The sequence below is a fragment of the Poecilia formosa genome, unplaced genomic scaffold (genome assembly GCF_000485575.1).
Source record: "Poecilia formosa unplaced genomic scaffold, Poecilia_formosa-5.1.2 Scaffold256, whole genome shotgun sequence".
In the NCBI taxonomy this organism is placed as follows: Eukaryota; Metazoa; Chordata; class Actinopteri; order Cyprinodontiformes; family Poeciliidae; genus Poecilia; species Poecilia formosa.
The window spans coordinates 232,154-256,652 of NW_006800195.1; the positions used below are offsets into that span (position 1 = coordinate 232,154).

General features: G+C 41.9%; 1 protein-coding gene across 13 annotated transcripts; it reads left to right on the forward strand.

The window, feature by feature from the left end:
• On the forward strand, positions 1–23,415 carry mafgb (v-maf avian musculoaponeurotic fibrosarcoma oncogene homolog Gb). 13 transcript variants are annotated; one of them, XM_016680790.1, is made up of 6 exons: positions 1–1,153; positions 12,597–12,626; positions 15,936–16,003; positions 18,291–18,351; positions 20,753–20,818; positions 20,914–23,415. In XM_016680790.1, exons 5-6 carry the CDS (start codon positions 20,783–20,785, stop codon positions 21,394–21,396), a joined length of 519 nt encoding a protein of 172 aa, XP_016536276.1. In that variant the 5' UTR covers positions 1–1,153; positions 12,597–12,626; positions 15,936–16,003; positions 18,291–18,351; positions 20,753–20,782; the 3' UTR covers positions 21,397–23,415. The 13 variants fall into 13 exon arrangements, with proteins under 13 accessions (XP_016536276.1, XP_016536274.1, XP_016536278.1 ...); XM_016680788.1 differs by lacking the exon at positions 18,291–18,351 and having other exon boundaries at positions 2–1,153; XM_016680789.1 differs by lacking the exons at positions 1–1,153; positions 18,291–18,351 and adding an exon at positions 1,189–1,689.
• Positions 23,416–24,499: the final 1,084 nt, after the last annotated feature.

A 24,499-nucleotide genomic window follows, 5' to 3' on the forward strand; every position in this document is an offset into this window, starting at 1 on the left:
TTCTTATAAATTCAACATAAAACCAGCAAGTAAGGATTTTTGGTAAAACAGAAACGTATAAGCCTAGTTCAAACTCAGGCACAAATTACAAATGAAATGAGAAAATGTACTTATTAAATAGATGACTGGATCACGGAGCAACAGTTCAGTTCATTTTCAAGATGCGTCTTGCATCGTCTCTGTTTTCAGGAGTGCATTAGGAAAACAGCAGTCGTTGTTCATGTCATGGATACATCTGTGGTGTATCTTGAATCAGTTATGGATCTGCTCAAACTCTTGATCGGGCAAAATCCTCTCAGTTTATCCCTGTTGATTGTGCGTCTTTTTCCTCCCACACTTTTTCTCTCCACACAACTTTCCATTAACATTTTTGTTGTAGACCACTTTCTGGACAACTCAGCTTCTTCAACAGTTTCCTTTAGTCTTAGTCTAGTCAGCATGCAGTCTCTTCCATGACTACTCATAATACAACATTTACGTGCCCAAAATCATTTTTATTGTATTTTTTTGTGTGCAATACTCCAATATTTAAAGTAACTGAATTGCATGTATTCATAAGGAGTGAGACATAATCATAAAATCTGACATAAATAAGCGTGATTGTGTGTAATGACTATATCAAATGTATAACTTTCCATTTTTAAATTGAATTCATGAAAAAAATAACGCAACCTTTTGTTTTGATTTATCGAGCTGCGTCTCTAACTGTAATACATTTTCCGCAGCTCCTGAGAAGAACAGCAGGGTTTGTTTTGGTTAGTTTTATCCATCCAGGCTGCGCTGTGCTGTCGGATCAAGCCTCTAAGTTTAGAAATGCGCACAGCTGTCTTGTCACACTTTCCACGCCGCCTGTTGTTATAACACGCTGTAGTAGTGTGTCTCTTTAAATGCGGGGTTGCGTAGATCCTTCATGAATGAAACCATGTGATCCAAACATCATTTGACGTCTGGCGCCTCCGACCACAGACTAAAACAAGCGAGGAGGCAGAGGATATATGTAGAGAGACCTGTGAGAAAGCGTGAGGCGGCGGAAAAAAAAAAGAAAAAAAAAAGAAAAGAAGCGCTTCTTCTTCAACTCCCGGCTGTCCTCCTGCCAGCGCTCACACCGTGTCCACACAACAACAAGGCTCCGAAGGCGCCGGCTCCAATTCTGGTGAGTCAGATTTAATTTGAAACAAAAGTGAAATAGCTTAAAAGAAAAGTGCTGAATGTGGCGGTGTTTTGCTGAGTGTGCGCCGCCGCCTCAGCCGTCGCGGTGCCGCGCTGCCGCCGCCGCCTCCGCCGCGCTGTCCCCTGCTCTCCCCTGTCCCCCGCCGCTGTTTAAAGGGCAGCCAGCGCTGCTGGTAGTGCTGAATCATCATCGCTCGGTACAAGCGCCACCGCGAACCCGCTGGGTCGCTCGAACCGCCTCGCTCTACCGACCAGCCGCCGATTTCATAATAACACAGACAAAGGGGGCCAGGCTGCCGGGTGGGCTGTCAAAGCTTAAAAACTATGTGTCGGAATTAGAGGACCGTGAGGAGGAGGGGGGCGACGCTGCTCTGCTCCTCTCAGCCTGGGGATTCCCTTGTTTTGGGGCTGAAACTAAAGGAGCGAGGGGTCGTCAGCGGCAGCTCGGAGCGGTAACTACACCTAACCTCATTAGCGGAGAGGCGGCGGCAGCGGCGGACACAAGCTGGACACATTCAGGTAGGACAGCTGCTCGGTACCTGCGCCGCCTGAGGTGGGTTTATTTGACGTGCTGACTCGTTGCCTGTTCGCCCTTTGTTAAGTTCTGTGACTGAAACGTGCCTACAAATCGGACTCTACGTGCAGGCTGTCATCCCGGAGAGTCGGTAGCTGTCAGACGTCCCAGCAGCTAGCTTAGACGGAGCGGCTGTTTTGACATTTGCTTTGTGTCAGCCACCCCCCCGACAGGCCTTCAGCTCATGCGTCTGTCAGCGGAGAGGATTTATTTTTCCTTTTTATTGTGTGAGTGAGCGTGAGTGTGAGTGGAGCGACGTGTGGAATCGGCGGGTTCGTCTCCTGGCATGCCGGTGTTGTAGCTACACCGGCTGGGCTGGCGGCAGAGATGCTGATTCATCACAACGTTGTTATTTCTCAACGTTTGCGCGAGCGGAGCGGAGGCATGAGGGAGCCATGGCAACACGGCGGCGGCGGGCGGGCGGACAAAGGTCTGGAGCGAAGGAAGAGGAGCTCAGCTCATATTGTGACGAGGGAACAAAAATACGCTCCGTTATGTCGCTGATATTCACTTTTTTTCTTTCTCTGGTGATAATTAAAGCATTTCTGTGTCGGAAGAATCTGGTTTTTAAAACGGAATTTGAGCTGAATTCGTTTGTTTTCCGTTCATTTGTTCCGCTGGTGCTTTATAGGCAGAGGCTCATCAAACGGCATCGTACTGTAAACTATTTTAGTCACCATGTTTTGACCTCTCGGTCGCATTTATTTAGAGGGGTAGACCGTTTGTTCAGGGAACCTACTCATTTACCGGATTTTTGTAAATATTGACATTAGCTATCATGAACGTATTAAAGGGATGATTCTGAATTTTATTTCTTTTCAAGCCCCCAATCTGACAGGGACCACACTGAAAATCAGCCTCTATTTATAGCTAAGTCTGCCACATATATAAACCGAAGTGCTGCTGTTATTTATATCCACTGTCCCCTTTTAATTTATTTGAAGTAAAATAAAATGTTGTTCTGGTGAACATTAATAAATTAGAAAATAACAGGGAAGCTAATTCTCCATTCCTTTTAGCTTTCCATTAATATATCAGGATATGTTTCAGTGATAAACATCATTTTTTAAATGTGTCTTATGTAATATTCATATGTGTTTCAGCTAAATTTTAATTAGTTTTTTTTTGGGGGGGGAGCTTAGCTTGTGATGAGGAATAAAAGATAGGTTCTGGTATCGAAGTGATGTTCGCTTTTTTTGGTGATTGTGGGGTAATTTAATTTGGTGGTGGTGAATCGTAAATTAGAATATTGCCAAAAAATATATATCTTATTTCAGTAATTCAATTCACCTTTCATACTTTTTCCTTCCACTCAATTTTCCATTAACATAGTAGTTGTATATATTTCTGAGCTCAATTATTATTTATTTTGGTCTTATTTAATCCATTTTCAGAAAAAACTGTATTCCATACGCATTGAAATGATTAGAAATAAACTCTTGGAATATACCGCCCGAAATGAAATTCAACTACAGCTTCAGTTTTGTAATTAAATCACTGAAAGATGAAATCAAATTTGCCGAAATGCGTGTTTTAGAAAAATATCAAGTTTTAAGGCTTGAATTTCAGTTCTGTTTTTTTGTCGAGTCCCAGGACATTTTAAGACTGTTGGTAAGTAGAAAGCGTTAGCCGTCGACAGCTCTAAAAACTCGATTACTGAACAGCTGAAATCTACAAAGATACAAAATATAAAGAGGTTAAATGATGCTCAGAAGATGCCTCTGCTCATAAGTGCAGTCGGTAGCTGTTCATTTACTATAAAGTCACATTATCTGGTTTATTGGTGAAGACCAGACAGAACCTCAATCATCTTAATTTACTTCAGTCTCAAAAACGTCATAAAAGTTTGGCTAATTCATGAATCTTTGAACCATCTTCATATTTGGTTAGAGCTGTTATTTACAAAGAAGCTGATGATTATTTTCATGGAAAATGGAGGTTAGCGGCTATGCATCTCCAACTGTGTGAAACATCTTCTTTTCTCCTTTTAGATGAGTCCAGTTGCTTAATCGAAAAACTCTTTGCATGTTCTTTTATCAATGAAGACTATTGGTGGTGTATCTACTTTTATTTCTCTTATATTATATATTGTATCTATTTATTTATTTTTTTGGTTGGTGATGTCCACTTTGGTTTTGGCTTCTCTCAGACTATAGTTGTTTATTTCTGGACCAATTAATCTGGATTAGGATGAAAGACAAAGAGAGTTATCTCCTGCAGGTAAGAAACTAAGTGCTTATAACTTTTTAACAGGAACTCACTTAAAAGTTGAACTATCCCTTTAGACTGATTTATAAAGCAGGTTTTTAACCTTCTTTAGTTGATTGATGTTGTGTTTATTTAAAAAAAAATAGTAAGTACAATAATGTATTTGATTACTTTCATAGAGAAAATCTTGATAAATATAAACTTACATCTGCCTGTGATAAACTTTAGTATAATTAGCTAGCATGATTCTTCTTCTCTCTTTTTTAAGATGACAAAATAAAAATCTAATAAATTACAATTTACAAACATGCTTTTGCCTGTAACATTTATTCAAATTGGGCGTCACAACATTTGAAAACCTCATATCCGTTTCTCTGAAAATATTGGCTTTACCTTAAGTAACTCCCCCGATAAAACAAACAAAAGCCAGAGAAAGGGATTGACTGTTGTGGCAGTTAATGAACCCCGCAGACCTGAGCTAAAAAAGGAAAGCGGCTCAGTGAACTATAATGCCTTGCAACAGAATATCCTCTGATTGATCTCTTGTGGATAGGCCATTATCTGCTGCCTGGTAGCAACCTATGAGCGGTGCAACTCTTAAACACTAAAGAGTAATAGGGAAGCTCTGTGGGCACAAGAAAAACAGAAACTTCACCCCCTAATGACTCCATATCAGCAGCTTTAGTTAGAGTCAGCACTCTGCAGAGTGTATCAAAAGTATGTAGTAAGCAAGTTGGCAAGTACTGTAATAGAGGGTCATAATGATGAAACAGTTGTATCAGTATTGGAGGGAAAAGCAACCCCCCCCCTCCCAACTCCTTACCACCACCACTGTCTTCACACACTTTCCCCATTTCCTTTCTCTTGTTGAACGTACGCACACACAACCTAAGGGGCTTAGCTTTTTATACTTGGTATCAGTATTTAATCAGTGCTTGAAGTGCATTTCTCTGTCAAGTACTTTCCCATCCTTCCCTGGTGTTCGCGGTAATTGAACGCTGACCAATGCTTATGTGTGCAACTTTGCTGATGGTGGCGGAGCGGCAAGACGCGCGGAGCAAGGGGGATGAAGGAAGAGGGAGGAAGAATGAGAGATGGGATTTGCGGAGAGATTGAGAACAAGGACCTTTTTGTCTTCAAGGCATTCCCCTGAAAATGCTGAGGCGAAGCAAATGCGCTCTCGCTTGACAGATGGCGTTTTCACTTGTTACTTACCACAGCTAGTTTCTTTGCCCTGTTTTTTGTGTGTGTGTGTGTGTGTGTGTGTGTGCGTGCACGTGTGTATGCGAGAAAGAGAGAGCGAGTGCAAAGAGGAGACGGAGATATACAACACCTACAAGAACCTCAGATCTGCTTGTTGTTGGGCATTGTAGCAGCGAAGTTAAAAAACACAACGTGTCTTAGTTCCTTTTTTTGTTGGTTTTTTTTTCAAAGGGAAGTGATTTTACTAGCAGTTGGTCTTTGAACATTTCGCACTTCTTTCATTTCCACCCCGTCACCACGTTTGACCTGAGCTGCCTCCTTCCAGGACAAAGTCCAAAGCATTGAATTCGGTTTAACGTCGCTCTGTTTCGCCACATCAGAGCAGTTTGTGTGTCTGAGTAAAGAGCAGCTCAATCCCCTGCGTGTACGGGGATCAAGCTGATGAAACGCTCCGTAAAACCTCCTTTGAAGGGAAGACGGGGGCGAACAGCTAAGACAGGTGTTTGCTCTACAAGACAGAAAGAAATTTGTTTAGATTTATGGCAGAAAATATTGACAAGTATGCTGTTAATATAGCCGTCTTTTTCTCTTTGTGTGTGTGTGTGTGTGTGTGTGTGTGTGCTTAAAGGCAAGAAACTTTGGTGTCCATGAACATCTGCTAGAGCTGTATAAGAAATAAAAGAGCTTAGCTATTATTTTTTTTAACTTTGACCTTAGTTGTGTCATTAAGTTGCTAATAAAAGCATGGTGGCCTTTATTGCTACCCGTATTTATTGGCAGACAAGTAAAATGCCTTAAAACAAACTCATCATCTTTCATTGCATTAGAATAATCTCACACTGAAAAATTGTAGAAAAATACACCTTTTAATTCAGGTACCTTTCCTCTGTGGTTAAGAAATCCTTCTCGGTGCTTCATTTCAGGGTGCTCTTGTTGTTCTGTTCACTTCAGCTCCCCCAACAGAACTTAAGTCTAAAGTCGAATTTAAAATCATATGGGATTTCAAAAAGTTTATGGTTTACGTTTCTCTGCTTTCTAATAAGGTCCCCAGGATTTTTGGAAGAGAAACACGTCCACAGCATCACAGATCCACCGCCGTACTTGAGAGCGGACGCTCCAAACCCAAATCTTCGTCTCGTCTGAGCAAAGCACAGGGTTACTGTTAAACTCCTGATCTCAAACATGGTAGATGGAGGCTGTTATGGAGACCTGGTGACTCAAACATGGCACTTTTTGCTGTAAACGCTCTCTCACAGTGAGCTTTGGACGGTTTAAGACATCTCAAGCATTCTCCATCACTGTGAGTGGTGGCAGATAAATATGACTCCTTGCCCAGGCTGCTGATGAGTGGCTAAGATAATTGTACATATGTGAAATGTGGTGCTCTAATGAAACAATTAGACATATACTGAAACTCAGGTGAATATTTTTTTTTTTAACTTTCAGCTTAGGGAGATTACGCTGAAAGATGCATTTATTTACAGCATTTTCCACAACTTTACCAGGAACGCCTACAAATAATGACTGCTGTTGAAAGATCTGCTTTTCATAAGTTAATTAAAAGACTCAATAATACCTTTATTTGATTATTATAACATGAACTTAACCTGTGTTTTTACCATTACCTTTGTCAGTGTAATGCCATAAAGCTTGTTTTTGCATAGCTTAAATACCAGAAAAGCTTTAATAACGAGCGGTACAGCCCAGCTTGTTGTGTCTAAATGAGTGTTTTTTTCAGTCCGTTAGGTTTGTCGAAAACCTAATTACTGACGTTCGGTTTTAAGTTGTTGCGTGATGTGGTCTGTTTACCCCCGAGTTTTGAGAACGCATTAAAGAAAACTTCACACGCGCTGCCCTTGCACACCTAAAGCTCTGGATTGCGATAGATTGCGCAGGTGTTCACGATACTCTGTCCACCTTCTCTTTGTGTGTGTTTAAAGGCAAGAAACTTTTGGTGTTTTTTTAACATAATTCACAAGTATCGTCTGCGTGTTTACGATCGTCTTTGCAACTGGGATTCCTCTCAGAAAACTCTTGTTATGCTTGCAAATTTCAGAAAGTATTAGCGAGAAGTAAAACGAGAGATGGAAACGCGGGAATAAAAGACAGATTTGGTGGTGAGTGAGAGAGGCAGGGAGGAAAGGAAGCAGTGGGGCAGATCAATATTTGAGTGTTTTTTTCCTCTCCACAGTAATGATGAAATATGGTGTAAGCAGATCTGGTGCATAATCATTGCTGTGCTCCACTGTCTCCCCCCCACACTACACTTCATCTGCTTCCGCATTAGTGGGCTGCGTTATTTAGACTGTTTATACCCAAACTCTACAAGTGCACTAACTTCTTTTTACATAACCAGACTGAAATCAAGACAAATCTCATTAGGAGACGCACCAGAAGGATTAGCAGACAGAAAACAAGTTCACGGTTTTAGTTTAAGTCGTGTTCAAACTCTCATTTAGCTCTCCAGATCAACGTACGTCTCGAACAAAGTTCCCACATCTCCCCTTTGTGGCAACAGTTTTCTTCGCTTTCGAGAAGTTTCTGTCTGCGTGAGACCCTCTGTGCACAGCGACAGTCCTGCGGCGTCGAGGCCCTGTGAACAGCGCACAGCTTCGACGGCCCTAGTAACAGGAATACCCGCACTACCGGTTGTCTACTAGTTGCATCATCTCAATGCGCCAACTTGCCGCAGTTTTTAACTGCAGTGTGACGAGTCTCCGATTGTGGCATGAATTTGTGAACCTTAAAAAGAAAAGAAAAGAAACAACACGGCTCTCTGTGGATCAATGCCAAGGAGTTGAAAGAGAGGGAACAAAGTCTGCATGTCTGTAGCTCACGGTGTGGCGGCAGCTCTTAGCCGTCACCTGTGTGACATTAAAATATTTCCAAGGAGCTGGAAGCTCTCCTGAGTTTCTCTCCTTCCAGTCTTTTTGGGCTCTCTCACAGAAATAATCTTGTAAAAATAGTAAAAAAAGAAATAACTATCTTGACAATGCTTTTAATTTTTTGGGTTTGCAATCAACACCAAGTACAGTTTATCATTATTATGATAAATCAAAGTTGTTGTAATTGTTGTAATAAGAAAGCTATGATAATTTCCCATCCCTACTTGTTTTCCAGAAGCTGCCAACATTTCCCTTTAATAAAAGACAGACATTAAAACCCCGAAAGAGTAAAACGAAACAATGCTGCTTTATTTTCTTCAGCTATTCTGTTTTCTGCTGAAAGTCTTGCTCTCGCTCACTCTCTCGCAGCCCAAATGAATCGCAGATTGAACATCTGCTAACTTTTTCAGTATCTTCTTACATCCTGGTGCCTCCTCTGATTTCGTGTTTAAACACCTCAACATCACAGAAAATGACAAACTTCTAAGTTTCTTTCCTGCAGTCACAAGTTAGGGATTGTCAATGCGGCAGTGCATTTGCCTTTTAGACATGACATAACATGCTTTTCACTTTTGATTGTAATCCAGCTGGGGCAGAATGACATCAGTACTGCACAGTTCAGCTCACATGACCATCACAACCTTTGCCCACATTTTCACAGGTCAGGTCGCGTGTTTTCCTGATATCGTCCAACCGTAGGTCAGTGTGAAAACCAACCAACCAGACAAGCTGATCTCTCAGCTTTAACTGTCAAATCTGAAGCTTTTTTTTATTTATTAGTTTGAGGAATTTAAGCTGAACATAATCACTAAAAAACAAAACATAAAAGAAACAGAGAGAAAAAGTGTGGAACCTTGTTTTTGTTACTTGTTTTTTTTTTTTGCTCTGAACTGTTTGCGTAGTGTGACGAGATGAACTCCTTAGTGAAGAAAAAGAGGCGGCGTAGCTGCAGCAGTACGTATGCGTGCTTCTCATACCGTCCAGAATGATCGGCAGCTGATGGAAAACCTTAAAATGGGCACCAGGAATGTCCCCGAGCTGAAGGTCAGAGATCCCTGTGGCACCAGGCACGTCTCTGCGGTTTCGCCGAGACGCTTCTCCGTGTACTTTTCTCATCAACATGCCTGATAAAGATCTGAGCATTTCGACAGAGGAAAACGGCGCTTATGCGCCGCTCCAACTTTCTTTTTCCCAAACTGCTACTGCTGACCAGTATGTAGGTATAGAGAGAGAAATAGACTCGCTGTGTGCTTTGACTTAATGTTTGTCTCCCCTTGCAGCTCTGTTTGTTTTCCAAGCACACACACACACACACATGCACACGCACACACACACACAAAGAGGGAAGCAACTTAACCAGCAGTCCAATCTTTCTCTATTCAAAAAAAAAAGGAAAAAGTGCTTATGAAAAAAAGGGAGCCAGAGCTCAATTGCCTGACAGTGCAGTTTTTTTTTTTGCTTGTGTTGGGAAATTTGTCATCACACTCCGACTTACTACCTGAAATGGGAAAAACGTGTCGACGCCAGGAGTTTTTCTTGCCTTTAATAACACACTTGTTTGACAAAACACACACACACGCACGCACGCACGCACGCACGCAGGCTTTTAACTTGCAGAAAAGTGTGAAGATTGTTGTTATTTTTCTCCTTCCCTGTGTTTTCTTCGTCTCCGTCTGTTATCATGCTTATTTCACGCTCTGCATACCTCCTTGTTAATGTCTTCCCTATTTTCTTTCTGCTCCTGCACGCGCTCCCAGCTCAGACGGCTGTCCTCTTCTCGGCTTCCTGATCTCTCTCTCCCTCTCTCCATGGTCCTGCATCTCCACCCTGAGCGCCTTCTCTATTCACAGGTTGCCATTATCTCTGATCTGGCTCCTAATTCTCAATTAGCCTCCACACAGTGACCGTCGTTAATTATTTACCAACTCCCTCAACACCCTCGGCCCGCTTTAGATCAGCCAGCTTAAGCGCTGCTTTGTTTTGGTCTCTATCTCTCTCTCTCTCTCTTTTTTTTTTTTCTCTAGCAGAAGCAAGGTGGGACCGCAGCCAGCAGCTGTGTTTTTGTAGCTCTCTGAGGTTTTAAACTCACGCTTTCCACATTATGCTGCCTTTGTGTCTCTCCATCCACGTTCCCTATGTGTCCTGCTGCGTGTCTTCGCCGCCTCACTCGGATGCCATCCTTTGTGATTTCAGTTATTGCTCAGAGAGTTGCCTGAGGGAGACGGCGCAGTTAAAGCAGCTGTTATGGCAGGATAATTCAATAAACACTGCATCTCAAACGACTTGTGACTCTCGCGATCTGTTCTTGATCATCCCCTGAACGCTGCGTTGTTTATGTGCGAGCACACCCACTCGTCTCCCTCCCGGGTGGCTTTTGGAGCATCTAATCTGGACGTTTATTCCCCCCTCCCCATGTCTGAGCAGCTAGCTAAATCGAAAGTCTCTTTCTAAGAAATTTGTCTGTGTGGGGCAGCAGTGACCAGAGCAGAAGGTTCTTTAAAACAAGATTAATTAGAGCTTCGTCTGAATCAACAGCACACACACACACACATGCACACAAGCTTAGAGTTCATTATCCTGTTAGTCTGCATTACACGAAGAGAAAGGAGTCTTGTGCTCTTCCCTCTGCTCTTTAATCTGTCTTTATAAGCCTCATATTTACCACTCTGACCTCCTGCCACACCTTCGCTTTTCGTACCATCTCGATTTGCTAACAAGGCTCGATGTCAGAGATTATTTGAATTTTGTAGCCAATCCCAATCGTAGTTTTTCTTAAAGCTTTGACTTGCCATTGCCCATTTTAGCCAATTTCTTTGTATCTTTAAGGAAGTTTTTGCACCCGATATTCTGGTAGTCTTGACTTGATCCCAAAATTGCAACATTTGTTAAATTTTCAGATGGTGCAAGTCCCTTTCATACTACATTGTGTCAAACAAACTAAACTGTGGTGGCGCTGCATCAAGGACGACTGAAGGACACAACATGAAAACCTCCGAAGAAGACATGAGAACAACTTCCTTTTTCACTAAATGTAAACAATAATGGACAAATGTCAGATTTTAGTGGTTGTAGGATTTCTCTTTTGTCTTTGGCAAAAGACCACCAGCCATTTCTCCCTCTGGTATTAGGAGACTAACCACACTCCTCGTCTTCCGGTCATCCGTTTGTTTTGGATGCATTTGCCCAGAACGCCTTGTGCTACAGTCACTTCCTGCTTTTGGAGTGGTCTCCGGTCAGTGTGGTTTTGGATACGATCCACGCCAGAGTTCACTTCAGCCAAACTGAGACCTTAGTTTGTAGGTGAACCAGAGTTCACTTTTTCGGTCCACATGAGAGTTTGATTAGGCATTCACACCTCCCCAAGCGAACCACACTTTCTTGGCAAAGGAAGTGGAGTTTGATTAAAGCGGACTAAACAGGGCTGGTGTGAATGCAGCTTAAGACTCCTAATATACATTATTTATAATTGGACCAGAGGAGATGTCACACTGTGTGTATGACAGAGTAGTCACTATAAGACATGGTTTAACTAACACTTCAAAACAAAAAGCTCTTTCACAAAACATTCATTCGGACTACAAATTCCATTTGTAGTCGGAACATGGAAATCCCGCCTTCCAAGTCGGGAAAATCAACTGGAATGCCTCACCCTAGTGGGTTCTGTGCAGCTTGATTATTACTACTGTTCATGCCGTAACGCTGTTACCCAGCGGTACCAGGGTACGGTTGGAACAATAAAGGCTTTCCGACTCTTAACGAATGGAACAACTGGAATGCAGTGAAGTGGAAAGTTCCTCCGACTTCCCAGTTACGAGTTACGTTTTAAAAAGGGTCGCACCATTTAGACGCCTAGTTGTCATTTCTGTAGGACCTGGGGGTTGAAGTCAACCCAGCGCTGTCACGCCTCTAAGGTGGTCACAGAAACACAAACCAAGTCTGCTTCTGGGTCAAGGATGTAATGGAAACTAACTGGGATCACTGCAGAGTGCACATACAGCATTCCTTGTCACTAGCAAACTTTAGCTGAGTCATGGTGAAGTGTACTAAAACCACAAAGATCCCTGGATTTTAGCCAAGGGTATTTCTTTCTGTAGCAGTGATGCTTGAGAAGAGGATAAAACTGATAAGATGCCAGCTATGTGCCCTCCAGAGTGGGAGATGTTCATCACTCATTACAATGTTGAATATCAACTCTGCTGAGATCCTCTCCAAATCTCCTTTGGCTGGATTTTTGCGACATGACAAGTGCAATATATTGTCGTCTTGATTTGAATCTGAATGGCCAAAGGCAGCTCAGAGAGGGGCTCATCTTTGTGGACTGATGATGGAACTATTTGCGAAAAGGGCTTAAAAAATGGGATCTGTCTTATCTTATTTGTGATTAGCGCAGTTAGCTTGGCTTGGTTTACTGAAACAGTAGTCTCTCTGTGTGGATATTATACAGATTGTAGACTCTTAAATTAATAACTCAAACGGATTTAATAAGATGTCTACTGCTGTTAGTTAGGCCTTCCTGTTGTCTTCTAAAAGTCTCACTCTCTCTTGTTCTCTTGCAGCCTGATTGCACTGAAATTCTTCTACATGAAGTAAGAACAGTTTCCTTTTAAACATATTTGTACACGTTTTGTTCTATACTTTTAAACGCTCACAGAAACTATAAATTCACACCTTCACTCAATAACAACGTTCACACTAAAGAGTGTCTGTGTGATCTGGTACCACTTTTAATTAAGACTTGAGTTTTGAGTTAGTTCTTTTTTTTAATGCCAGTTTCTTGATGCGTTTCTTGTCGATGAGGCTGGCGGTCTCATGTCTGATGGATCAAAACCTTTCTGATTTGAGGATCGCTGCTGAGTTCAGTTTTTTTTTTCTTTTTTAATATCGCAGACTCCAACCCCCCTCCACCCCTCCATCCCTCTCTCCTCCACCTCCCCGTACTCAACAGCTAAGCTCCTACAAATGTGTTGAGGATGCATTTTCACCCAAACGCTTTCCCACCCCTTCCTCTACCCTCCCCGCCGTCCCACTCCTCCTCTCCACCTCTGTCTTCCTCCTCCTCCTCCCTGCTCGCTCTTCTCTTTTTCTTCTCTTCTTTCTCCCTTGTCATTTGCACCCCCCACCCTGTCTTCCCTCCGTACTCAGCATTTTTCCCAACTGTGGGTGTGATGTCTCTGTGTAACGCTAATCAGCTCTGGAGACGTCAGCATTCTTTCAGTCCTCTACCAACAGCACCCCACTCCTCCTCTTCCTCATCTCTTCTTTTCTCCCCTCTGTCCTCATCTGCTCCCTCCCCCCCCACACACACACACCTTAATGTCTTTCCAGTCTTTCACCTGTTTTTTTCCCTCCTCCTTCCAGATTTTTCTTTTCTTGTCTATAAGCCATATTTTGCTCATCTCTAACACTTTTCACCTTTTCACCCATCCCCGCCTCTGGGTCCCATCCTCAGGGTGTGTGCGTGGGTGTGTGTGTGTGTGTGTCGTCTCTCCACTGTAACAGTAAGCAGCTCTACTCTTGAGTTGTCAGCGTTCTTTAAGTTGCTCCATAAAAATACAGCCTGCCACAGCAAAAAGCCTGTCTGTTGTAGCAACAGCGGCTGTGGCATTGACCGCTCTGCAACGATCACCCCACAACCATTATGGGAAGGACACCCCTAGACTGTGTGTGCAGGTGTGTGTGCATATATATTCACAATATATATTTGTGTGTGTTTTACCATTTCTCATTTCGTAAGACCCATTTCTCCAGAAAATACTACGATGTGAGGACCCACTGCTCCAAGAAGGAGTGCTGTTTTTGGGCTAGTTGTTAGGTTTAGGACTGAGATGTGAACTGGGTTTAGGTTTAGGGATGTACTGGTAATGATTAGGTTCAGGGTCAGGGTTAGGATTAGGCTGCAGAAATGAATCAAAATGAGTGGAAGTCAATGAAAAGTCCTTGTGAGGATAGAAAGATATAATGTGTGTTTGTGCACTGATCCGTACAATTAATGGCGTTGTGCCTTTACTCTACACGTAATCGTTAACCTGGGTTACTTCCATGTGGTCTAAAGGTCTGAACGTTTCTGGAAGTTGTATGCAGTAGTTTAGTAGTGTGAATTTGAACACATTTTTTTTTCTTAAGACAGTTTTATTGTGTTTTTTTTAAATGGAAATAGTAAAAAGCTAAAGTGTTATTACCTTCATAATACCATTGGCGAGTCACATTTGCATAAAATACCCACAGTTGATTTAGATAATAGTTGTTATGATGCTGAAACATGCAGTGAATGATGTCAGCATCTTTTAATCATTGCAATACGGTTTCATACTTCAGATTTTCTTAATATCACGCAGCTCTAATTAACTATAGACTGCAGCAGAATTACATATTAATTATTCAACTATATCACTTCATATGCTTTTTTTAATTATTTATCTTTAGGAATAGCAAATTTTACATTTTAGTTTACTGAGAAAATCTGCTGAACTTTTATTGTGTCCTAAGCCAAGTTTCATTTAACAAAACAGGGGGCACTTTCGGACAACTCGGTTGTTTTATTTTTGTTTCACAGACTGATGACTGGCCAAATAATCATTTTGTGGATTTTAAGATATAACCATTTGTTGGGAGACAGAAATGAGACAAAACGCTGTAGCACAACAATCAAAGATCAGGATGCAGACCGTTGAAAATAAATATTTATTTATAGTAAATAAAAAGACATGTTACCTTTTTTTCCACTGGCTTTAAATCAGGCTAAACCTTTCATGGTTTAAATAAATAAGGATTACTAAAATTATTTTTATTTTCAAAATGTCAGAACAAAGAGAGACAATGTATTATTAGTAATTATTATTATTATTATTATTAGTAGTAGTAGTAGTAGTAGTAGTATTGTTCATCGTATTAGAAGTGGTATTTCTCCAAAGTCTACATACATTATGATAACTGCAACTTAGAAAAGCTCAGATGATGATGTCATTGCTTCGTGAGCTTCTGATTGGCTAATTCACAACATTTGCAGTCATTGGCTGACCTCTGGCTGATCTACAGGAAGCTGACCTGGAACAGGAAAGATTTAGTCTGATTTAATTATTTTTTAAATTTGCTGATCACTGGGTTCAACATATAAATGAAATAATGAATTGTTGCTAAAGTAAAATCCTAATGTGTTTTTACCGATTGAAGTCAGTTCCAGTTGCTGTTTTAGCATTTGGTGAGCTTGATAATTAGGCATGCACCGATAAACCGGCCACGCTCAGATTTCCTTAATTTTGGGAGATCGGTGATCGGCCGATACTTAGATGTGAATCCTGTCATATCCACTGATCTTATCTACCTGGCCAAAGGTCTAAGTATCAGCCTCTGCCCTCTTCTGCTCTGCAGTGAGAGGTTTGACTGGCAGACTGGCTCACCAGGTCATATCTGCATCTTTGCTGTTAACAATAGTCACCCCACTTTTGCCAACTCAGCAACTTTCCTGCTATATTTAGCAACATTTCCGGAAAAAAAATAAATAAATAAAAATTTGGACCAAAATGGGAATCAGGAGGTCAAACCACATAATACAACTGCTGCTGTAAAATAGCCTTCTTAATATGAATAAGAACTACTGAGTGACCACAGATGGAAACACTTAAAACTGTTAAATGTTTATACGTCATTATTGCACAGTTTACAATATTTCAACCTCTACTTCTGCTGATTTTTACCATAAGGTCCAACAACCTAACATCTTACAAACACAACAGCTGTGAACGTTGCGATCAACAAATATCTGCCTGAGAGTGTTGGCCTGCAATTATTTAAAAAGCCGAGTAGATGTAAAAATATTAATTGCTACTTTTTTGTATTTAAATTTATTTCAATAATATATTTTATATATATTATAAAATATATTTTTCCATTTCCAGGTGTGATTTTGCCCGACCACCCACTGCCTTTCAAACAAATTTCCTCTGTGCTCCTGAGCTGTTGGCAGGTGAAACGTTACAAACACACCTGTCTCCATTGTTCTGCATATTTAAGCTGTTTCGGTGTCTCCTCTTGTAATCGCTAACTCTATGATGTTGACACTCGGGCTCTGAGGGAACCGTGCCAGCTGCTTTTTGTTCTTCTTCCTGGCAGTGTTGTGTTAAGGCTGTGACAGCAGTATCTAGCTCCACAGTCGGCTCAGATCCGAGCAACAACACTCTGTTCTCACGTTAAAACATCCTTTTGAAAAGTAACTATAATTACTCCAGGGTGAGGCCTCGAACCTCTGACGTGTGCAGGAACTCAGTTTCTCCACATCTGTCGGCTTCTTCTCCAAAGAGCTAAAACGGCATGTTTGAGCGCTGCCGACCATTTTACATGTGTGTGCTTTATTAGACCCCGCTGGCATGGCGGCGGGATAATGTGCATGATCTTGGCAGCAGGCTTTTTGTTTCTGTGTCGATGGAGGGTGGGTGTTGGGTGTTCATGGGGGGAGAGTTCGACACAGGGGAAATAAACCAGCACTTGCCAGGAAATCAGCCTCCTTTTTAGCCCCCCCTCTCCCCCTGTCTTCTCTCACCGCCCCCACCACCGGCAGCCACCCTCAGCCTCCCTGCCTTTGATGCAGCTATTGTGCGAAGATGCACCTCCAGCTGCAGGAGGCTGCATCACAATAAAACTTCAGACTGCAGCAGCGCATGTGGAAGCCCTCCAGTTGTTGAGAACAGTCGCCACGTGCTACTTGAGTTATCCCGACTCGTTAAGAGGAAGCTTGCGTCGTTTCAAGATAAACAGAATAAAAGCGGGAGGACTGAATGAAACCTCCTACGGCGTTTGCTTTATTCCCACAACCTTAAACGTGTCAAGCAGTCGTAAACAGAATTTTTAAAATTGCTGCGCGTTGACATATTTAGTGTGTGTGCGCTTAATGAGCTGCTACATTTTTTTTTTCTTTGATCTGCAGCTATTTATAAATGTAGGATTTGTGGTACCCTCGCAGACAGACAGAGGTGCATTGTGGGGGAGGCGCACTGCCACACACTTGGCTCCGTGCCTTTTTGATACAAAAGAATAAAGATGTTGCAAGACATGTGGCCTCGTGTCATATAAACCCATCGCTTCCTCTGAAGGAGGAGCGTGTTTTTATTTGTTCACACTCGCAGCTTCGCTTGTTTATTTGATTGAATAATCTCTTACTTTCACTGTAAGCATGGCCCTGTGTGACATTCTCACTGTAGAGCTTTGATAAGAAACACACAAGCAAATAGTGCGGAAATAATACACAAGGACAAAGCTTTGTTTCAAAAACAAGTATTTAGAACCATCTTAAATTTTAATGAGCAGATTTTACTTATTTACTTATTCACTTTTTCTTCTCTTATGGACTGATATGAGTTTTTAGTTGCAAGTAAAACATACCTATGTTTAATGTCCTTTACATTATGATGTTTTCTTGACTACTGATGCAAAAACAATGAACCGTTATCTATAATAATGTAATTGCTAATTTTATTTTTGATTGGTATATTTAGGAAGAAAATAAAAATCCTCTAAATTTAGTATTTTTAGTTTTCATGTAAATGTGCTGACTGCGCTGAATTTTCTACTGGTTGAATAGCTAGATATAATATAATCCTGGATATTGCAGGTATCCAACATTATATTAGCTGAGTAATTAGTCAGGCTCTCTGCTCAGGTAGCCAAGCAGCAGCCAGCTGCCTAACAGGATACTTTTTTTGTTGTTTTTTTGTGTGTGAGATTCTGTTATTATCAGTAGCGATTCCCTTTACCTGTAGAAGAAAAAAACATCACATCATTTATGGAAAAGTGGATAAATCCTCAGAGCAGTTAATCAGATGGGCCTCCAGTTTTCTCTGATTTATGCCATTTAAAGTTGCTATAACCTGATTTATTGCTGCTGGAAGTGCAGTAGTTAGTGTTGTTTTCTAATTTGAACAACGTCGCTAAATTTAACGCCAACTGATCCCGATTCCAACTTCAAGACCTGAAAAAGTTTCAAGATCCTGCTGCAGAATCCCAATCTTTAACACAGATAGTTTACAAAACATCAATTTTTTATTTATTTATTTTTTGGTCAGCTTTTTTCACAATCTGTCCCAACTTGACTTTCTGGTGATAAAAACTGAGATAATAAAAAACCGTTTTGAAAAATCTGCAGATTTTTGAACAACATGACTTTGAAACCCTGTATTGACATGCCTAAACTGGAGAGCAATTTTAATGGATTGCTTCTGTCCGTTTCACGTCATTGACGCTGTTTCCACTAAGGATAGGAGCTGAACGAGTTAACGACTGGCTGGAAAGGCTAAACATCATGACACCTCTCCATTTCTGGTAAGGAAGCAGTTACTGAAAACGTCACTTAGAAAGACTTGCCACGCATAGCTGGGCAACTATAGCAATAAAACAACCTTATCGTAATAAAGGTGGCACTCCTTTGGTTTCCACAGCACTGCCGTTTTTTTTTGGTTTTTTTTTGCATGACTAAGGAAGTTTCCAAATCCATGAACTGAGCATTGTGCAGCAATAGGTGAGGGAGGGGCAGCGCTGCTTTACTTTAAACTCCAACTGCTGGAGAAAACTTGGTTCACCGCAGCACCTTCTCTGCGCCTTTATGACGACAGTTTTAAACCTTTAGGGCGATATGGCGTAACTTTTTTTTATCGTTCTGAAAACTTTGGTGTGCCTTGATAGCAGAGCGTCCTGCTAAAGCTTCGACAACAGGTGGCCTCCTGCGTCTGTTAAGCAGCTCATCGGATACAACTTGGCCGTCTTCCTGACTCTGCTCTCCCCCTGTAGCCTTTCCGTAGCTCGTCTGTTGGTTTGGCCCACTGGTCCGATTTAAAAAAAAATATAAAAGGTGTTAAACAGTCATCAAAGCCGTGCAGGCGGGGGTGGACGCCACATAAAGTGTCAGAGGGGAGAGCAGAGCGTGGAGGCTGGGAGAGGGGATAAGGGGCAGGTTGGGTTGAGATCAGCAATCTGCTGAGTCATCATGACTGGTCTCATGATGATCTCGCAGCAGCAGCAACAATAGCCTCTCTTTATCTCAGGCACACACACACCGAGGTCTGAGAGATGAGAGGAGGCCAGCACACACACAAAGCTCGTCATTGAGAGCCTGTGGAGACGCTCTTCGCTGGAGCACTGAGCTCCAAGGTCTGATCTCATCTGTTGCACTTCCACGCTCGCTCTTTGTTGACCTCTGATTCACACTTCTGTCTTCATCTTTTTGTTCCTTGTTTGCACTTTGGGGACAAAAGCAAATATATTATTTCATCTGATGGGATTTTACTTCTTTTTTTTCCTTTTATAAATCCTTTTTTAAAAAGAAAATGGATGGATGGAAAATCCGCCATAGGTAGGGGAAGTGGCGTTGAGTGCCTTTCAAAAATATTCACAACCCATTGTATTTTTTTTTTCTTTCCCTCACAATTTTAGTGTACACTATTAGGGTTTTATTATGTGATGGATCAATACAAAGTGGTGCCTAATTTTGAAGTGGAAGGAAAACCATGCAGGATTTTCAAAAGCTTTCACAAATAAAAAAATCTGGAGAGCGTGGTATGAGTTTGTAGTTGTGATTTTATCTCGGTATTCATCCACCTGGTCCACGGAATCTGCAGGTTTCAGCAAGTCATATCTCAGACTTTATATGACCTTTTTAATGTCACCTTGAATTAAATTTAAGACCGAAAAGATTATATTTAAAAGGGAAGGTTGGGGGAACCTGCTGCTTTACAATGAAGCGGATCATCCAGAAAAGCTTCCTGGATGAGGATGTTTGATAACCACTAAAAGGACAATGATGAAAACCTATTTGGGCTCCAAAAGACTTCAGATTGGGATGGAAGTTCACCTTCCAGCAGAACAACAACCCGAAACACGCAGCTAGAGCTACCCTGCTATTTTCATGAGTTGGAGCGGCCCAGTCAAAGTCCAGGCCTATGTCCGATTGAGAAAATATGGGACAATTTGAAAATCTACGTTCACATATGCTCTCCGTCCAGTCTGACTGAGCTTGAGCTGTTTAACAAAGAAAAATGAGCAAACATTTCAGTTTCAAACCCTCAGGGCTCAATACAGAGCCGCAACGTTTTTTTAGAGGGGCCGTCGGGTTTGTTGTTAAAGAAAAAGTTTAAAATCACGCCTCTTTAACAGCCGGTTGCTCAATTATGCACCAAGTTGTGTTACTCCACCAAATAAAGTCCCGGTTAAAAACATTACGTTTTGTTGTTAAACGCGATAAAGTTTGAGCCGTTTGAACGCTTCTCTGCGCCGCTCTCCTTATCTTTCGAGATGGTCTGTCTTTATATTTAAACAGGACTGTAACAGTTAGCTTCCCTCTGGAGTCCTTCCTACAAACTTCACCACTTCCTCTTGTTTCTTGCTCGTTTCATCGCTATTGGCCTCCAGCCAGCCAATGAGAGTTTGAGAGTACAAAGGTAGTGGGCACTGTGAGTGAAACCACAAGGAAACAGGAAGTCAGGGAAATTCTAAGAAGCGTTTGTCACTTTCACTCATGCAGTCTTATACAGATGCAAAAAGTCTGTGCCATGCTCCCACAACGGGGCCAGAATGCTCGGTTCTGCTTAATATCTCCTTTTTCTCTGGTGGGTATTAATCTGTGATAAATATTGAGTCCATCGGGGGGGGGGGATTTTTGTTTTTGGTAAAATGTGGTTTCTTTTGTTTTACGCTTCTTACGCTTTATGCTCTCCTGTGTTCTCCAAAGGTTTGCGCAGAAGAGCAAGGCTCTTGTGGCATGACGACGACTAACAAAGGAAATAAAGCCTTAAAGGTAAACGAAAGTAATGTTTTCATGTGTTTCCCACCCAATTCTCAGCGTTGCGCTAGGTTCGATCTGGTGTTTCACTCCCCTCGTGTTTCCTCCAGGTGAAGCGTGAGCCGGGCGAAAATGGCACCAGCCTCACGGACGAGGAGCTGGTGACCATGTCTGTGCGGGAGCTGAACCAGCACCTCCGGGGGCTCTCCAAGGAGGAGATCCTGCAGCTCAAACAGAGGAGACGCACCCTGAAGAACCGAGGCTACGCCGCCAGCTGCCGGGTCAAGCGGGTCACCCAGAAGGAGGAGCTGGAGAAGCAGAAGGCGCAGCTCCAGCAGGAGGTGGACAAACTGGCCAACGAGAACGCGTCCATGCGCATCGAGCTGGACGCCCTGAGGTCCAAGTACGAGGCCTTGCAGACCTTCGCCAGGACTGTGGCGCGGAGCCCCACCGTCGGGGTCGGGGTGAGGGCCGGGGGCGGCGGGGGCGGAGGGGTCCCGTCGTCGGTCATCGGCCCGCTCATACCGGGGAAGGTGGCGACGGCGACGAGCGTCATCACGATAGTCAAGTCAAAGACGGACGCGCGGTCTTGAGGGGAAGAAGGCTGAAGGGAGGGTGTGACAGGATGGAGCTCCAGCCGCATCAGAGTAAGCCTCCCTCTCTATCGCCCCCCTCTCCTGCACCTGCACCGACTCCCAGCAGCTGGGCGGCACCACCCGGACCACCCCGACCTGTTCCCATCGTCCGTCTCAGATCAGTGCAGATGAAGGACAGGATGGAGGCAGAGGACGGTTTATTGGCTCACAAAGAAGCTTCCAGTCAGAGAACTGGATGAACACACACAGGGTCCCTTTGGCTAAAATGTGGATTACGAATGTCAGAGAATTGGAGAACTTGATCTAGAGTCACGTATTTAAATCTGAGAGTCATCATTTTGGAAAAACACTAGAATTGCGTTTGATTCATGCCAATTTTCTAGTGTTGAGTTTATATAAAAAGGTTGAAATCTGAAACAGAGATGCACCTATCAGGCTTTTCCTAGCAATATAATTTCTGCTTTTGAAAGATTGCAATTTTTTTTTTTTTTTGCTGCAGGTTCATTGATAGACTTTTTTGATCCAAATTAAAATCAAACTATTAAAAATGACCCCTATTTATGCATCACAACATGTGTTGCTAGACTATATCTGACTATATCTGATTATTAAAACCCCCTGAAAGACAGTCAAACTCATGCAACTACTTGAAAATAGTTGGAGTTGATAGATTTGATGCATTTAAAAAAAATAGAGACGAAAATCTGCGTTTTCGGTATCTAACCTGCAGATTTCAAATCAGAGCCAATCAAGTGATAAATTGGCCAATTCAGATCTCTAACCATGTTGGTTTGGTGCATCTTTCATTAAAAATTAGGTACATCAATTGAAAACCCCAAGCTGTACATCAGCTATGTCTAAGAATAATGATATAAAATAAAAAAAGTGACGTGCTGATTTCAGTGACCGCACCGAAGCCCAGTCTTGTTTCACCCGAGAACTTTTGCAGAAAAGTACTAATGGAAAAACCTATAATATACGATGGTGGTAACTGTATTTCTACTGTTTTGTAGCGTGTTGTCATTCACATGAGGTCCAAGGTGTATTCTCTGTGTGTGAAATGTTATATATCAGGAATTCTGTGAAATTCTGTGGCGAGTGTTTGTTCTGGTATCGCTATGTTTAGTTAGCTGTGTTCTTTTCTATGGTCTTTCACTCTTTCTCCCTCCTGTTTTCCTTTCTCAAGAGCAAGTGGCTTCCAGTATTACATATTGTACTTCCAAGATTTGTCAGTAGGAGGAGGACGCTGCAAAGCAATTCATACTTAACAAAAAACAGGAAGAGACAAATGCACAATATCCTGTTGGGGAAAAAAATGAAAATAACTTTGGTTTGTGAGAGTTTCTAGAAAAATATGTTTAATACGGAAAAAAGATCAGAAGGGCAAGTACCTTGGTCTTATAACGATGTGCACCAAGAAGAAAGTCGAGAGGAACTGAGGGAGGATGCTGAGGATTCAATGCAGATGTAAAGCTTAATGGCATATATGCTGACCAATCAGGAATCAGACAGTATTTACAGGTCAGGACGCATCTATTGGCACTCCTGGTAAAAATGTGTAAAGAAAAAAATTTCACATTTTTGTTGAAGTAGCATAATCTCAATCTTATAAGAATTAGTGAGAAGGGATAAAACTCAACGAGATGGTCCAGTCTTTAATTCCCCCCCACCCCCCTGGGTGTGGGGAATTTTAACTTGAAATTCAAACATTTCTGTTTTTTGGGGGGTATAAATATGATGTGACAGAGATCCATTTCTATTAGTTGCCATCACATGCAATAAATCTTTCAAGTTTAAGGTTTACTCTTAAAGAAGTGCATCAAGAGTGGCATCATTGGGTCACCAAGTAACCATGGCAACCATTGGACACTATCTACATCTACATGTGGAGTTTATTGAGCCCAACTGGGAGTTTAACTGGAACCACTTGGGAAGCTTAAAGTGACATTGATTGTAATTGTTTGAAGAGAAAACTAGGAGAAAACAAAATCGGACAAAATAGCAAAAAAAAGCAACAGCAGGCAAAACAATTAAAAACAAACAGTTAGTTACAGTGTTTGTTTTTTTCCTGAACTGGATGAATGCTCTCAAATTACAAGTAGGATTTTTTTTCCCCCAGTAAGAGATTATTCTGCTGCAATAAAAATGTAGTTTATTTGAATGCCTTTCCTCAGATTTAGATTCATTTATTTAAAATTTGCACATTAATAAATACACCCAAAAACTAATTTCCGTCGGCTCATAGTAAGTTGATGTCGACACATAATAATCTGCTGACACGTCTTTACCAGGAACACCAATAATTGTGGCTGGCACTTTGGTTTGCGGTGCGCTGTTTGAGCTCTGTTGTCATCATCAGAATAAGACTCATTAATGCGACTGTCGGGGCAATTAAAAACAGGTTTACTCCTATTTAATTCTCACCAGGATGGGTCAGATCTGAGGAGGTCAGCTGACTTGTTGAATGAGCTTTTTTTGTTTTGTTTTGTTTTGTTTTCTTCCAGTCAGTCAAGCAGGTTGATATTTGTTTTTTTTTCTCCCAGGCTTTTACCACAAACGTAGTCCTCCGTGGTGTTCTGTACTCAAAGAGTCTATGTATAGTGGAGTCTGTAATTTTATAAAGACAATTATCTTTGCATTGTTTGTAACGACTTGTAAAAAAAAAAAAAAAGAAAAAAAAACAAACAAAAAAAAAGGTATCACAAAATCCGTTTGATATACAGTAATCTCTCTATTTTGCAATTGTACCAAAAGTGGCTTAACTACTGAATAGCTTTGTTTATTTTTCCTCTAGTGATTAGGCACGTGTGTGTAACGGTGGACTAGCGTGTGGCGTGCTGTGTAGGTATGTAACGAGGTGACTACTAGCTACTTCCTTGGTTATGATTTTGATCCGTTTTTAAGATTTCAGCCTAAACGTGGACGATGACGTCGTGTGTACCTGCACTCTTTCTCTCTGATCGTGTACTCTTGGCCCCGCCGCCGTTCGGCTCCCACGCCACAGAACCTGCGAGGTCGTTTGTTGAACTGCACTTACAAACAGTGAATTTGAACAAGTTCGCTTGTTTGACAGATTTCCAAGCAAGGCAGCTGTGGCTGT